At 42.6% G+C, this 16,728-nt stretch overlaps 1 protein-coding gene across 5 annotated transcripts in view; it reads right to left on the reverse strand.

Moving 5' to 3' along the window:
- The window catches only part of RORA (RAR related orphan receptor A), a 355,306-nt gene that overhangs the window by 18,319 nt on the left and 320,259 nt on the right, over nt 1-16,728 (reverse strand). For all 5 annotated transcript variants that reach the window (XM_048318111.1, XM_048318114.1, XM_048318110.1 and 2 more), the window contains one exon: nt 7,824-7,909. In XM_048318111.1, coding sequence (XP_048174068.1) covers nt 7,824-7,909 — 86 coding nt within the window. The remainder of the gene's footprint in view (nt 1-7,823; nt 7,910-16,728) is intronic.

The following is a 16,728-nucleotide window of genomic DNA, read 5'->3' on the forward strand; positions in this document are numbered from 1 at the left end:
AAACAAAAAACAGTAACTAGCAAGAAACAGTTAATTTAAAAAGTGTTGTAATACATAAAGGAATTACACTTTTTATTCACTGATTTTACAGATTCCATATTACATATGGTACACCAGCTGTTTCTAAATGAAATAAAACTAATTATAGACCTAGATTTCCTTGATTTCCTATCTTTCCCAGGTCAGCATAGTTCTCCAAAATAGAGAGGATTCAACAGCTACCACCCTATTCTGCTCTCTGGAGTGACAGTGGCAGGCTCTGATGTTCAGCCTTGGCAGTGTGTGTATGTGTTTAAAAACACACAGCACGATGCTGAGCAGTTTCTCCTACAAAGAACAATTTCTTAACATGCTTTTTATAGACTCATAGAATCATGAAGATTGGAGAAGATCTCTAAGATCCTGAAGTCCAACCATTATCCCAGCACCACTGTGTTCACCACTAAACCCCAAGTGCCACGTCCACACACCTTTCTGAACACTTCCAGGGATAATGATTCCACCATTTCCATGGACAGCCTATTCCAATGCCTGCCCACCCTTTCAGTGAAGAATTCTTTCCTAATATCCAATCTAAACTTCCCCTGCCACAGCCTTGAAGCCATTTCCTTTTGTCCTGTTGCTGGTTCCATGGCAGAAGAGCCTGACCCCCACCTGGCTCCATCTTCCTGTCAGGGAGCTGTAGAGAGCAAGAAGGTCACACCTGAGCCTTCTCTTCTCCAGATAAACAACCTCAGCACCTTCAGCTGTTCCTTACCAGACTTAAAACCAGTAACAGACTTGTGCTCCAGCCCCTTCCCCAGCTCTGCTGCCCTTTTCTGGGCACACTCCAGCCCCTTAATGTCTTGCTTGTCTTGAGGGGCCCAAAACTGGACACAGCACTTGAGGTGCCTCACTAGTGCCCAGGACAGAGGGATGGTCACTGCACTGGTGCTGCTGTCACCTATTGCTGCTATTGTGTGAGTTAGTTTGATGCTGACAGCCCAGGTTTTGTTCAACTGCAGGATTTAGATTCTTAAGGAGGGGGAAAGCTAAAACATGTTTTATGTACGATCTCTTTCCTGAGTAACCCCATCTCCAGAGAAAGCCGGAGCTGGAAGGTTCTGCACACCTACAACTTTATTGTCTCCTCCTGAAGGGTGCATGTCATTAACCACTACGCAGCTGTTTGCTTTGAAGTCCATTTCATCCTTTTGCCACAGACTGCCCAAACATATGCTGCTGTGCGTGTAATACCTACTTCACAAGGATTCTGCAAAGATGTAGTCATTCTAAAGAAGCCTCTGAGAGCAGTGAGCACACTATTTTAGTTTTACGTTGCCACGTAATGGATTAATTAACAGTGCTGCAAAGAAAATAGTTCCTTGGAAAGGCTGGGCACCTTTTAATTAAAGCTGGACTTTTACCAATTTGTTATTTACTCAAAGGTTTCATGCTGGAGTCCCTCAGTACACGCACAGATACTTGGTGAAGCAAATAAAGGAAGGACTTCTGCATGACAAGTCTCAAGTAGTCAAGTACTTCATATCAAAGTGGCTGCAGACAGAAACATGGCAAAACACTGAGACAAAGCCCCTGCTCCATCTTAGCAGAAGGGCACCAGTCTTTGTTGATTACATCCCTTTTATTAAAGCTTTACTAAGGAAACACGGAACAGAAAAAAAAAAAAAGTAAGGAAACTGAAGATGCTGTCTTTAATCCTGTTTCCCTGTACATAATTTCTTCCCCTTTTTTTCTGGTCTTTGTTTCTATATGACTGAACTTTCAACCATTTTTTTCACGTTTGTCAATAGTGAGATGATTTCACTAAGACTGAAAGTATTGCACATATTGAGCTCCAATTGAATGCATTTCACCCTAAAGAAAACCTGAAATACCATGGAAATGCCTACCATTCCAACATCACAACTGATCTCTCTGGAGGAACCAGCTCTTGGGTAGACAGATAGATTAACTTCCAGTTCTGGGAGCACCTTCAGTGGAGCCTGTCACTCCAGTGCAAGTACAAGTGGGTTCACTACTAAACTCCAAGTGCAATGCCATTCACCAGAAAAACAGGATTAGGGACTGAGCTGACCAGTGACTGGTAGGCGTTCTGCAACAGCCCCTGAAAATTTCAGTTCTCCAAACACTTCCCTAGTTACACTGAATGACATTCTCACACATGAACTGCATGAAACCCTCTACCACTCTGCAATTCTGAAAGTCAGCCTAATCAATATGTGAAACTAATGTGTCCCAATAACCTCAAGGATCCATATGTTTTCCCCTTTAGCTGAGGTATATACTGATTCTGAATTGCCAGTTTGGTGTATTTTATTAAGAGCAGCCTTTTATTAAGAATAGCCTTGTCAAGATGAGGATTATTTTTAGTATTATAATGGAGAAAATACTGGCCCTTTTCCTTTTCCAGATTTTCCCTAGAGACACAGCTGCTCAATACATTTTAGTGTACAATATATCAGCTAAGTTACAGCTTGAAGCTAGATTTTTCAGTAGAGCAGAACTGCCTGAACCCAGGCCTTTAAAAGCACTTGCACTTTACAAACCAGAGATACAGTAGAGTGCTTTTAAAAACAGGCCAAAGAAAACATCAGTAGTAGCTAAAGAAACAAAAAAACCTTCCCACAAACTTCAAAAACTAATCTAAACTTGTCCAGAGCTCAGAAACACGGGTATCTGAGATTTGGGAGTGAATTGACAACAAAGGTCATGTGAGAATTTTTTGTTCTACGGTACTGTCATTTACTTGTGAATTTTGTAAGCTTTTGGTGGTCCTTGGGCTTTCACATATAAGACATGTGGGGAAGTTCCTATTACAGGAGCCTTCTGTAAGTACCTACAGTTTCTTTCTAGGTTTTTTCCCTCCTTTATTAAAAGGAGAAATGCTCTATCCTATTGTTCTATTCCCTAGCTTTTGCCAGAGGCACGGAGCTGGCTATAATTTTTCCATCAGGAAGGAGGAGGTGGATGCATGCTTGGTACACGTGTATACGTTCAAGCCTTATGCAAGCTAGCCCAGGCCACATGCTTTAATTGCATACATGTTTACAGCCATTATTTCATGTGACCCAGTGGGCCAAGGCAGAGCCACCCCTCCTGATCAAGCACAGAGACAAAGCTGGTGCTGCACTAAGGGAGCCCCAGTGTTGGACCAACCACTCTGGCCCACGGCACATCGGGGCCAAGTCTCGGCCCCTCCTGAAGTCAACGCAAAGATCCAGCCCCAGCCACTGAGCTCTGCACGTTCTCTTTTCCTGCAGATGGATCCACTTGGTGCCAGAAGAAGAGCAGAGCACATTACAAGCCACAGATTGGTCCCTGCGTTTCAGACTCCTATTTATACACAACACAGTCTATGGGTTTTCATTTGCTGCCAAGAAATCAGGTTTGGGGAAAAAAGGGTGCAAGAACTTTTCATCTGCAAGTCAGTCTGAATAACAACTTGTTAAAAAAGACTTTGAAATGTAAATAGCAGTTTTTGCAAAGTCTATTAATAGTTTCAGTGATTTCTCTGCTCAGCAGCTCAGCATTGGAGATGGTGGTGTCTGAGCTGGCTCCTGAGCCAGTTGTGCTTCCCTTGTGCCCCAAATGGCACCACACAGGCCCCCTCTCCACCGTGCACAGGCTGAAACGCTGAGCTCATGTTTGGTCTTTTGAAAAATTTTCATTTAATGAATTGATTCCTACAGTTCATTAACATACCCACTTCCACTTCTGTATACACATATGTCTTAATTAGCTGCTCATTGGCTGTTTAATTACAAGAAAACAGCTGACAGCTGCCTTGGTGCATCCTAATGGCAGACGTTTTGGAATGACTGTATGCAAGCCTGTGACAACAAAGGCTTATTCATAATCCCATGATTTATAGCTAATACTTAAAGACTTCCACGTATCATTAAGTTTTGCAATATTCTGAGCAATTAACAATTAGTTGGGGGGAGTCATTCTTTTACTGTTTTCTAAAGCAAACCAACACAAATTTTCTTTAAAGTAACATCAGAAAAATACACTGTAATACAAAAGACAGGCAAACATTCAAATCGGATTTTTAACCCTTTTATAACCAGCAGCACGTATCTTAGTTGTAAAGGGAGGAGAGTGCTCTGACAATATTGTTTATTAAACAGTGTTAATAAAATATTTGATAACAAAGTTATAGTGTCACTGAAAACAGAGCAAAACCATTCAGTTTTACATGATAATAAAGACAGGAGTGAGCTTGTGTTTGTCAACGAACAAAAGCAAGATGGGCAGGGACAGAACACCAGGTATTGTTTCCTGAAGTAAAGAACCCGGACGTTCTTTGCAGTCACAATGAACAAGATCATCTGAGGTCTTAAAAGACACGAGGCAAAAGCCAGTACTGACAAACCTTTGAAATGAAAGGTCTGAAATGCCCAGAAATGCCCTGCATGGATGGTTTTGTAAGACCAGCTGCATGCAGTCAGGTAACAAGAGGGATCACTACTGCATTGGTGTGTCAGCTGGGCATGAGCTATTGACAGCAACACCAAGTAACTGCATCTGCAAATTAAATTACATAATTCATTGACAATGTGGAACTGAGTTCAACTTTCAGCTAGGAGAAAAGAACATGGATGTGTACAAACCACTCTCCTTTCCCAGCACGGTCCCTCCTACAGCATAAAAGGTTGTTAAAGGGTTCCCACAGCTAAGGGTTGAGTGAAGTGCCCCACACAAATAGAGCAGTTTTGTCAGTAGGACTCCTACAACCACCCTCTCTTTAAAAATTTATTTTATTTGTAATAAGCCACAGAAGCCCTCCTAGATAAAGTGTAAAATACAACCTGGCTAAAATCCTCAAATTTTCACTTTAGGGGGAGAAGATGAGGGGATGTTAAATTTACTTTTTTAAAGGCAGATTCAGATTGAGCTAAATAGGCTGATGGGTTGGGAGTACTCAAGGCCTGTGCAGAACACTGCCACTAACTTCATAAAAACAGCAACATCATAGCAAGGTAGGAAATGAAAACTTCCCAAGAAACACTAATGGGTTTCATTACAAATCTTCAAGTCTAGTTATGTGAAATGCAATATAACAACAAAACCTGGCCAGAACACTTTCAACTCTGTGAAATGCAAGGGTTGCAAAGCTGCAGAAGAGCAACGGGCTCAGCAAAAGTCAATTTGTCAAGAGCTGGTCTGTGATTTCATCTGTGATACACACTAGAACTGCACAGTAGGTCTTTGCAACTAAAACTTCACTTTACGTTTTGAATAAATTATATTTCTGCTGGTTATCAGTATTTAGAGAGTAACATTTAAGTTAACATTACGATTAAGTAACATTAAAGTTCACGCCAAAGTGGAGTGAAACCAGTCCAAGCTGAAAACACCCGACTTTGCTGCTGCTGTTGCTGCTTGTAGATCATTCCTGACAGCTTGGCTTGAGGGCAGCAGCACAGCTGTTCCCTTCTGACAGCCACGGCCTTGGTCCCGCCATCTGATGCACACGAATGGGTTTGTGGCACCTGTGCAGAACCTCACTGGCTTCTCTGCGACTGTGCAGGACATCGGCTGCAGGAGCCAAGGCACAGGACTGGGAACGAGGTCTTTGTAGCCAAGGAGATTTTACAAAGGAAGGTTTAGCATAACATGAAGTGCAATGTAAGCATGCTCAAACCTGCAGCAGTCGTAGCCACAGAAAAGCTGGGAAAAGAAACCCACACCAATCCACACCTGGATGCTTTGGCAGAAGCCAAGCTATGCCAACCTTTTCGCCAGCCAAAATAGTTCTGTTGGGTGAGACTCTGTTGACATTACTGTGGAAGAGCGTAGCACAAAGAGAATCCATCAGCCACAGGAGGGCATTTTAAATGCTGTCTAGGTCACAATCATGCACGCTCTTCCTGTGACTTGTGCCCACAAGCACTGCTCCAGTCTGTCACTTGCAGGTCATCTGGGCTCTAGCATTAAAGAAGACTGAGTTTCTTTAGGAGTGAGCTTCTCAAAGGAAAATAACTTGGTTAACTAAGTTGATATTAATTGGCTTTAAAATTCTGCCTGAAATTGTATGGCTATAAAACTTTACTGTGCTCCTTCAAGAGGAAGAGAAAATGCCTAAATCATTTACTGGGCCACTGTCTTACTTCTCACACTCTGCCTTCAAGATTCAAATGGGTTTCACTGTGCCGAGCATCCCTTCTGCCCTTCCCACCAGCTGACCATTCTGGTGGAATTCTCAGAAGCAGAGAATTGCACAGAGCTCCAAGTGAACTCAACTTATACAGCATTTGAAGGAAAATCATTTGTTCTAAAACATAGTATACTGCACATGCATTTTTCACTAAGTGCATGAAGATGAAGGAAGGAAAACACAGCTGGCAGCTTCTCTGTCCTTGGGCTCTTGCTCTTGGAGAAGACCCATGTGGGGAGGCCCAGCCTAGCATCAGCACCACATTAACCCCGCTGTGTCTGCACTCAGGGTTGGATGTCACGGATCTCTCTCGCAGGTACTCTGGTCCCAAACCATTTAAAGATTAAAGAGGTCTCAGACCTTGAACACAACTTGATCCTTGACTAAACAGTCAAACAGCAGAATTCTCACTGCAAATGTCTGCACTTCCCACAGCTGAAATTGGATACAGGCTGCTTAACCACATAAAGCTGGAAAAGGCCACCACTTTGTTATCAATGCATTTTTAGTGCATTTCTTGCATTTTCCATAGCAACAGCAGTCACAAAGGGCAGAAGGTGCTGTTCCCATATAATTCCAAGATTCTTACTTTTTTTTTCCCTCCTTGTTATCAATACTTCCACAAGTCTGAGAGGATGTGTTAATGAAAACACAAAAATCTTCCTTGGAAAAATACAAAAGAAAACTTTGTTATGTGAATGCAAGGAAGTTACTTTTTGAAGGTGGGTTGTAGTATCAAGCAGGTCAAGAGAGCAGACTAAAAACTATCATAAACATCAATTTTTCACACCTCAAGTATAGATTAACAGGAGAAAACCTATCAGCATGGGAGTGCAACATACATACATGAAGAGAGCAACAAGCCAGAGTATGGCTGTGCACACTGTGTCACCTCAAGCCAGCGCCGTAATTCTGCACTAGGGATCAAAAGGAGTGATCAGCTTCACTTCTGCCTGGTGCTGGCACTGTCCAGTTTAATTCCTGGTTGTGACAGACACCCTGGACAAAATATTAATGCTTCTAGTGCAATTCTTTTTCATTAGATTTACCAAAGGTACAATTCCAGGAAAAAATTCAAAGCCTAAACCTTACACAGCAGTGATTGCACTACAAGGAACAGGTAATGCTCCCAGCAAGACCCAAGCATGCTGAACACCAGGAGCATGTGCTACTGTGAAACACCATCTCCCCTGCCAAACAGAATAGATTTGTAACTGTAGCAGAGTGAAAAAGAAAACAGAGAGGACATCTCCCACCTATTTTGACAGAGCTTCATAGCAATTTACAGAGTAAAACGAGACAGGGAGATTCAAGAAAGCCAGACTCACCCTCCCTCGGCTGAATGCACTGAACAGGTTCTTGGTGGTGTGCTTGAAGCAGATCATCTCTCTGTACCTCTTCTGCTTATGCAGAGAGAGACAATTTACAGCATACCCAGCACAACTGTGTGATTTTGAGGATTGTCCTAAAATCTGCAGCACTGTAACTGTGTGTGTCACAGAAATGTCCTATTTAAAGCCCAAATAAAACCAGTACTTCAGAATCCCCAACGATTTTATATTCAACTTAGGTACAGTGCTTGTCCTTTAAAAAAGAGGGAAAATAATCACTATCAAAAGGCTAAATGCTTTTTTTCAGACCTAATATTTCAGAAGCTTACCTTGCAGCCTTCACATGTAATGACACCATAATGGATTCCTGATGATTTGTCTCCACAGATCTTGCATGGAATAATTTCAATTTGAGCTGCAACAGAAGCACGCAACCAGTTAATTACATTTTCTTTTAAACACCTTATAAAAGCATTCCCTGATCAGCATTTGTACAGTGAAAACTAATAACCTGCTAAACATTATACTGCATTAACTATTCATTGCTGAACTGCAAGGATCCCCTAGAGCTTTGGACTAAATTATGGCTGCTCGTTATATAATAGCTTTTGGGTTATTAAAATGGGTCATTTGAGAAGGTGTTTAAGAACCCACAAGAAGGCTACAATCAGCATTTCAAAGCCAAAAAGAATAAGAGAGTTCACATTTTGGCCAAAGAGCTAAGATGACACAAGAAAGGTTTCTTCCAACTGTATTCATGTGAGACCATAGCAGGTAATTGTAAAGCTTGCCCTGCCTGGAAGCGAACACACCACCCTTACCAGAGCCACCAGCATCCGCCCAGCACACACGACTGGCCAGCCCTAACGAGAAGTTACAAGACAAAGAGCAACTCCATTCTGCATGGGAAACCCAAAACTTATGTATCTGAATCAAAAGGGAATTTATCAGTACATATTTGTGTATTACCTACCACAGAACAAACAAGGCAGGAAAATACAGAAGCACTCAGTTTACTGAAACCAAAGGAGCTGGCAGAGTCTGGAAAATGCCGTACAGTTATAAGGCATGAAAGCCCTGACCTACCTACTGAATTCAGTTCAGTGTGTGACTACCTCTAAGTCAAGCACCTTCCCATCTGAATACATGGGTTCAAGAAGGGACTCCTGCATGCTCAGGGACACCTCTCAACTCCTTTTGGAGTGCAAGGCTGCAGTCATTTTGCTGGCAAATTTGGACAGACCGTGCTCAGGCACTGCTTTAGTGATCAAACACCAGCAGGGCACATTTCACGTGTGCTTGGCTGTGCTCACAAACACAGATCACACACAGGTAGCTGACTGAAATCCCAGCAAAGCCCTTGCTCTGCTGCCGTGTGTTAGGGTGAAACTGCACCAGTTTTCCGGCAGCGGCTTAGTTGGAACAGTACAAGTGCAACTCTTTCTGTGTCTGTAACTGTGATACATTAATAAGTGCTGTTCACCTCCTTGAGGAGCTCAAATCCATTCACAAGCTGCCCGACTGAGAGCTCCTCTTTCATCCAATTTACAGCTATCCAGTCTGTGACAACACACAAAATCACATCTAATACTACTGTCTTACAATGCATTAGCTTAACTTCAGTTGTACTCTGTTCTCAGAAAGTCATGTCCACTCTAAAAACATTGCATTTTGCATGCCATTAAATCCCTAACCGGATGCTTATTATTACTCAAGAATCATCTTGCAGTGCTGCTGTGTGCTCCATTTCATTGCAGCCCAACAGAGCTCAGGATGTGGCCCAAAGCATAAGATAACTATCAAGCAGAAGCCAGAAGACTTGTAGCACAGCACCCACTGTGCTAAAATATCACTTCAAAATATTCTCCAGGTACATCAAATGGGGCAGCTGAGCAGCACCCAAATGGGACCTGTTTGCTCCCAGGAACCTAAGAGCAGCTAAAATGCTCTGCTGGGGAAGGCAGTGCCCAACAGCTATGGACTACAGGGCTTTTGCCAGGCAGTTCTGTATCAGCAGCTTTCTAAGTATTCCCATACAGCAGGACACCACTTGCATCTGCTTCCATCATAACAACCTTGGTATCCTTGACCTTTAATCCCCACCATCCTTGCAGCGATAAAATAAAAGGCTGAAATTAAAAGGTCTGTTTAGGACACTTAAGGAAGGAAATGCTTCTTCCCCAAAAATGGTTTTTAATTTCACTTTGCTTTCAGCTAACACATTAAACACAATGGAGCAGGAAGTGAACTAATAAAAGGGAAAAATAATACGTGTGCCGTTTCATTAATGTGCTCCATGAATTATTACTAAAGCCTCATGTTTGTGAGCTTGCAGCAGAAGGGTGGCATAAGCCCCCCTTCACATCAACAAATTGGAGAACAGACCGAAATTCACAGAAACTCAGGATTTGTATCATGTGCAGTTCAAATTCACAGAGCAATCCTGTGGGCAAATTCCAGAACAGCTCTCCCAAATCCCAGTTGCGCCTTTTCAACATATGATTATTTTTCTCCTCTGCTGCAGTGAATCAGCAGCCTTCTGCAGCTCCTTGGACAGGGTAGTGACAAGGCTTATCTCCACAGCTACATGGCAATGTATTTTTTACATTTCACTTTTATATACATAATTACTGCCTTATTTTGAATAGGTATGATATAATTGGATCTAGTTTATCTACAATCTCCAGTACGTTAGTTAAATCACCCATGAAGCCTGTCTATGCAATCCCTATTTCTTAAGCAACAGGACATTTGCAGAGTGTTTCTGAAGGAATGTAACATGCCTTCAAAGTGATGGCCTAAAGCTAGGTTAGTAATAGTCTAAAAGGTGCCATAATTAGTCCCAAATGCATTTTCCAGGGTGCTTTACTGGTGTAAGAGAATCTCCACAGATTCACAGGCTCCAGCTGTACCAGCATTTCCCTAACATCATTTTTATGAGCGCCGGCACCAAATCAGGTATAGTTTCAGAATTCCTGATTTCCCCAAATTTACATCTTCAAGGTACTTACTTTCAATTAGGCACACAGCATTTAAAACTCCAACTTACTGCTGCACTCTGAGATGCAGGACAATGGGATGAATCTCAGATGCACAAATCGCTGGGGACTGCCACAACCAATTGTAGTACAAATTAATGCACAGAGAGATCAGATCAATTACTGCTCCACGTGGTACCTTTGCAAATCAACTCATTGAAATGGAACCCCTGTCGCACGTTCACACACTTCCCATATAGCATGAAAGGACTTAAGATACTTTAAACTTACTAAATGCAAATTGCCTGTGCCAAGATTATGCATTTTTTCTTACAAGGGTGAAAATATTTTCCCCACTTTTAACTTTGACATGCAAATATGTACTTGCTAAAACCTTGTTCTTATGCAAACAAGGCAGGTGGGAAATATTTTTACATGTCAAGAATATGTTCTGACTTGGTTTCTCACATTCCCAGAGTTACTTAAAGCTTCCTACTGTGCTCAAATTAATTGTACCTGTTCTCTGCTTACATTTATTTATATGGTATATTTTTCAAGATTACATAAAATACTCTAATTCATGCTTTAGACTAGAATTAGCCTAAATTACAGTTTACACTTTCTGTCTCCTGGGGTGGTGCTCAGGCTGATTCAGGCTGGTTCATGCATGAGCAAATTATTTCTTAAATATGAATTGCAGAAAAAAATAAACTCTTGTGGTTGCTTAGGAACCGCCACAGATACCCAGGTGACAGATGTAGTTTGTACTCCCAGATTAAAGGCCTAAGACTCTTTCACACCCTGAAATAACAGTGCTCCAAAATCCTACCAAGGCTGTTCTGTGCCAAAGGCAGCAAAGAGGAGGAATAAAAGCCCAAACAAACCACCAAGTGCAACAAATGCAAGCTCCAGCACCAAGACCCACCACCAAACAAGTTGCTACAGAAAGGACTCCTGAGAGAAAGAAGGGACCTTCCCGGGGCTGGAGGCAGCAATCCCTACAAACTGATGTCAAACACGCTCATCTCCACAGCAAAGGGCCTCTGCCATCCACTAACACCCCTCAGTTAATGTGCCTTCACTTGCAGCTGTTCCTATCACCAGACTGTCTGGTAACCGTCCTCCTGCTGTAATGTCAGATGAGCTTCCAGAAAAAGGCGTGTGGACTCTGATCTGCTCAAAATCAGACAGAACAGGAACTTGAGCCCAAGTATTACAGGGAAAAAAGCCAGTGTTTTTCCCCCTGAACATTTTTTCTTCCTTCATCTTCCTTTGCGTCTTCACATGGCAACTGTCTGAAGTAGCTCTGGTATGCTTAAATAACACCATCGCCTCCACCTAATTCCTAGGGAACATGCGTACCAGCCAGCCAGTGAGAGCACTCAATGACATCTTCTGCTGGCACCTGCAACAGAAGAATATGCCCTTATTCCCTCCTGCTCTAGGGGAGTTTATTCCCAAACCTGGAACAGTTTCACTGGGTTTGCCTGCCTTTTTCAAGCTCCCTCCCCCAACCAAACCCTCTAGACAGCCTCTCCCTTTTTATTAATTCCCACATAATGAAATGTTGCTTTATTCCTTGTCCAGTTTGTGCAGTAGAGAAGGGAGAAAATCTAATTCTCTATCTGTAAGGGAATGCACTGTACAAGCTCATAGTAATCTTTAATTTCTCTCTTTCTAACTCATGAGGCAGACTCAGATCAGGTCAAGAGCCTGTACAGCCAAGCAAAGCACAGGTCACCTTTCTCCCCAGGTCTGTCACTTAAACAGAAACACACTGAACCTCAGCCCAGGAAAGTGTGTTACCAGTCCACCTCGGAGAACACACTTTTTAAAATAAAAAATTATTTTCCAAAGACAGAAACTTTCTCCTCCCCATTAATGTTTCTGAATAAAATGTTTGTTTCTACTGAATTAGTTGTCTTGGGGTAGAAAAAGGATTTTTCTTTTCCTTTCCTCTTTCTACTTTCACACTGTTATTTTAGAATTGTACATGCATACAAATAACAATTTTTCCCCAATTCACAACAGGTAGGAGACCTCAGATTTGGTATCCTGGGAAGGGCTCTTCAGTGGATGCAAAAATTGGTCCCGTTCCTGTCTTTTGGGGGATCCACCCAGCTAACCTGAGTGATCTAGAAAGTTGGGTAATGAATGAAGTTAATTGTCTTGTCTGCTCTAGAGTGAAGGGAGGAAGAGAGAAAAGGAAGGAAGAAAGAGAAAGCAAGGAGGAAAAAGGGCATGATTCATCTTATTCAAGACAAACAGCATGAACCCCTGAGTGGAGATGCCTCCTCTTCACTCAGCAGTGAAGGAATTTAATGATACCTTAATTACAAGCCTAACTTTTAGAAGGTGAAAGTCAGGTAAATCCTACTGTCTCTTACTATTTCTGAACTAAAAAAAATCAGCATTTTCTGGAAAGGAAAAGCTGTGTAGGAGGTGCTCTCTTCTCCCAGGGTGTGCGGGGTCCCAACTGCCTGTGTTTGCTGGCACCAGTGAGACACAAGCACATCTAAGGAGCTCCCAGTCACAGCTCCTGAGGCAGAATACCCAGAAATTCCAGGTATACGCTTTTCCACTCAGTATGGATGGACTTCAGCAGATACTGATGAGTCTGCCAGACCAGTCTCTACTCCTTAAAACCTCTGTGGGCACTGTGCATCCTTCTTGGCTGCATGGCTTTCCGGGGAAAGCATCCCTCACTGACCCACAGCTGCCAAGGAGCTGAGGACCTGCACTTAGGCTCCACAGGGGTACGGACAGCAGGCAGGGCTGCAGCTGGGACCTCCTGGGGCTCAGGGCACTGCTTAAGGAGGAATCCCTTCCCTGGCTGCAGCAACCCCTCCCACCCCTTTCCCTGGATGTGGCTCACCTGTGCCCACCTCACTGGGTGTGCACGACTGTGCAGCTAATTCAGAAGGGCTCTGAAATGAACATGATCCACGCACAAATTGGGCCAACCTGCTTCTAGAGGGATGTAGTTTGTGCCAGACATCCCTGCCAGTGCTGTTTGTAAGTATATTAAATTAGGAGGCATACATATTCAGTGACATATTCATACATATTCATTGACACAAACAAAGGTACTGCATGTAATGTGGTATTTAAAGCAACATGATATCTGATCACAAACTGAATTAACATGGAATCATTTTACTATATAATATTCTAATCTTCCTGCATTTTCAGCTTCATTACCTAAATAATTTGCTCTGTCATGTACCCTAAGTAATTTGAGCTGGCTGCAAATTACTCGCCTCCGAACACCTGCAGCTTCCAAACGCTGCAGTTGACTGAACTGAGCACTGGTGGCAGCACAGCTCTGCCCACCCCATTCATGTACTCTGTGAAGTGACCATCTGTCCACTCACCCTGAAATACTGAACCCCTGTGTGCTTCTGGGGATGATGGGTGATTGGGAGATATCTGAGGCGATTCTGGAACACACAGTAAGTGTTCGATCAAGAGCCTGCCCATTCCTTGTGTGAAGGTGTGTTTATTCCATACACAGTCCCCACCATAAAGGCATTCTGAGCAGGCCCCACTGGAGACTGCAGTGACAGACCTGGCAACAGACAGCTCCAGTGAAAAACTAACAAAAGAGATTTGTGTCTCATGGTGGGATTTTTCTGGGGTCCAGTAAGGTTGAAATTCCAGCAGAAGCCTTCCCAGCACATGGGATATTCTTTGCATCTTCCTCTCCATTACAGATTCTCCTGCCTACAGCTGAGCTCAGCTGCAAGTTGTCCCTCAGGGGGGTATCAGATGGGGAACTTTCTGGCATTTTCAATTTTCACATCTTTGGAACCACTGACGCTCTCAAGCTTGGCTGAAATGTTTTGGAAACGGGGAGGATTGGGGTGATGAGCTGAAAACCAGACAAACACAAACAACCTCTCCAAGCCTTGTTTCCTTAGGAAATCACACTGGTAATAAAATAAATACTGAGGTTATACTGGTACAAATCTTTTGAAGTCTGTGGGTGTGAAGGGTGGAGTAGAAACGAACATGGCCACCAAAGTATTAATTAAAAGTAAAGTATGAGCAACACCTCAAACACACAAGGCAGAAATGCTGCAATGCCAAGACGAGCTCTGTGGGCCTGGGCACAGCTGGATCCCTCAGCAGGTCACTGACATTTCTCAGCATTCCCAAATGCTGGAAATGTTCATATTAAAGGAGATACAGGATAAATAGCATGGCACCACCTGAGCACTTCTGGGCCTTGCAAGACTGACTTTGAATTCCTTCAACCTCTGTTTGATTTGGGCACACAGGAGGGAACAGTGCAGTAAGAGCTCATATTCCCATGCCAGGACCACTGATGTTTAGGGTTATTGTTTTCCTTTAAGCCACAAGAAATTTTACTGACACTAATTTTAATTTAAAGAACTAGAGCTTTGCTATTTACATGAAGCACTGGCTTCAACAAAGACACCTGAATGGCTAACGGAAGAAGGCAAGATGGAAAATAGTTTGGGTTCTCTAACAGGCAAAACTGTTTCAGTGAAGTTGTTGTGGTGAGGTCTCTATTTTTAATGTTATATTCAAATAGAAAATTGCTGAAAAGCCCTAATAGCATCATAATATTTTTAATTCCTATAAAGAAAAATCAAAACAAAGTCCCAACACAAAGAATCTAGGACTTCTGCAAGTGTTTAGGAACACAAACTAAAAGCTTATCTGAGGGTTTTTAGAGGAACTCAGAGAGATGATATTTGCTCCCTCTTGTTCATATGTACAACACTACATGATTCTAATTCCCTCCGGTGTAACACTCATGTCTCTCCACTATCTTGTTTTTATCCATCCAGAAATATTCTCACTCTTTCCTGACTGAGCAATGAATGCAGCTAATGCCAGATGATTTGATTTCCTTTGTTGAAGGAATGACAGGTAGAGACAACTGCAGCTTAGGACTCTGGTCACATTATTAAACCATTCCACAGACCAAACTGTAACATCAAACCACTGAAGTCCAAGTCTGGGCTCAACCAAAATAGCCAGGCCTGCCACATCCAGAGGTGTTCTGTTGTCCAGGAGCACAGATGAGCAGCTCCTGGGACAATCAATCCCTTGTTACATCTGGGGCATATAATTAACATCTTCCCACTCTGGAATCTACGGAGCTCCTCAAGCTCCAGCTTTGTTACTACGTTCATGAATTTACACACAAATAATGAAGATGGCAGAAATATACACCAAGAGCTGTCCAACTGCAACAACTTCTCCTGGAGGGTCCCTTTTTGTCCCTCACCAGGCACAACACACAGACACAGTAACAAGGCATAGCAAACAAACTTAATGGCAAAGAACAAAGGGAAAGGTGTTGCTATGCAATGCTGTCCTTTGCATTTCAAAACCAAAGCATTTGAAGACTGGATTGATGATTTCCACATGGTCGGAACAGACTTCCAAATCTCATAAAACACCATTTTTTTCTGCCACATTTTGGTTTCTCACTTTCTTGGTGGCTCATGTGCTTACAAATAAACATTTAATTATTTCATTTGTCTCTTCTTCTCTGGTTGAAAATTAACAGGAGTTACAGTGGCTACAATGTACACACCTTGGGGCATGATTAATTTGACCAGGCTAAATGGAATTCTTGTTAAATAAAGCAATTCAAAAGAAGTTTTTCATAAGAAAAGAAAACACAGTGACACTGAAATCATGTGTTTCTCTAATGAAATATAGTAAAGTTTTAATCAAAGCTCTGAACTGCATGTCAAGAAATAGGTACTACAGAGACTATAATCTCACTAGTCCTGCTATGCTGCGAGCATGGGGATGCTAGCTGGTGTCTCATTTCCTCTATCTAGGTAAGCAGGATAATCATCCTTTATCTCTACCTACAGCTACCTCAGATGACTGGTACTTACTGCCACATCTCGGCTTTTGGTCTTATGACCCCAGGGACCAATGAGCAGAGCTCCAGCCCCACAAATCTGCAGCGCTCAGCACTGCTGAGAGAGAAGCTCCTACAGAGCTGTGCAAGCGAAGTGCTGGTGGTCTGACTTCTGTTACTTTCCCTTTTCACTTCCAAAAACAAAGCTTACAGGTCTAATGACACACCTACAAAGCATTTCTCTTGATAAAATGACACAAAATACAAGTTTTAGGAGCCACATAGGTGTGAGCTATTACCCCAAGAACTGCCAGCATTGACTCTGGCTGCTCTAAGGTGCTGCTGCATTTATCCAGTAAGCAGCAAGCTGGAGTTTGTGTGAATCCATCATGTTTGTTTTTACAG

The sequence above is a fragment of the Corvus hawaiiensis genome, chromosome 13 (assembly GCF_020740725.1).
Source record: "Corvus hawaiiensis isolate bCorHaw1 chromosome 13, bCorHaw1.pri.cur, whole genome shotgun sequence".
NCBI lineage: Eukaryota > Metazoa > Chordata > Aves > Passeriformes > Corvidae > Corvus > Corvus hawaiiensis.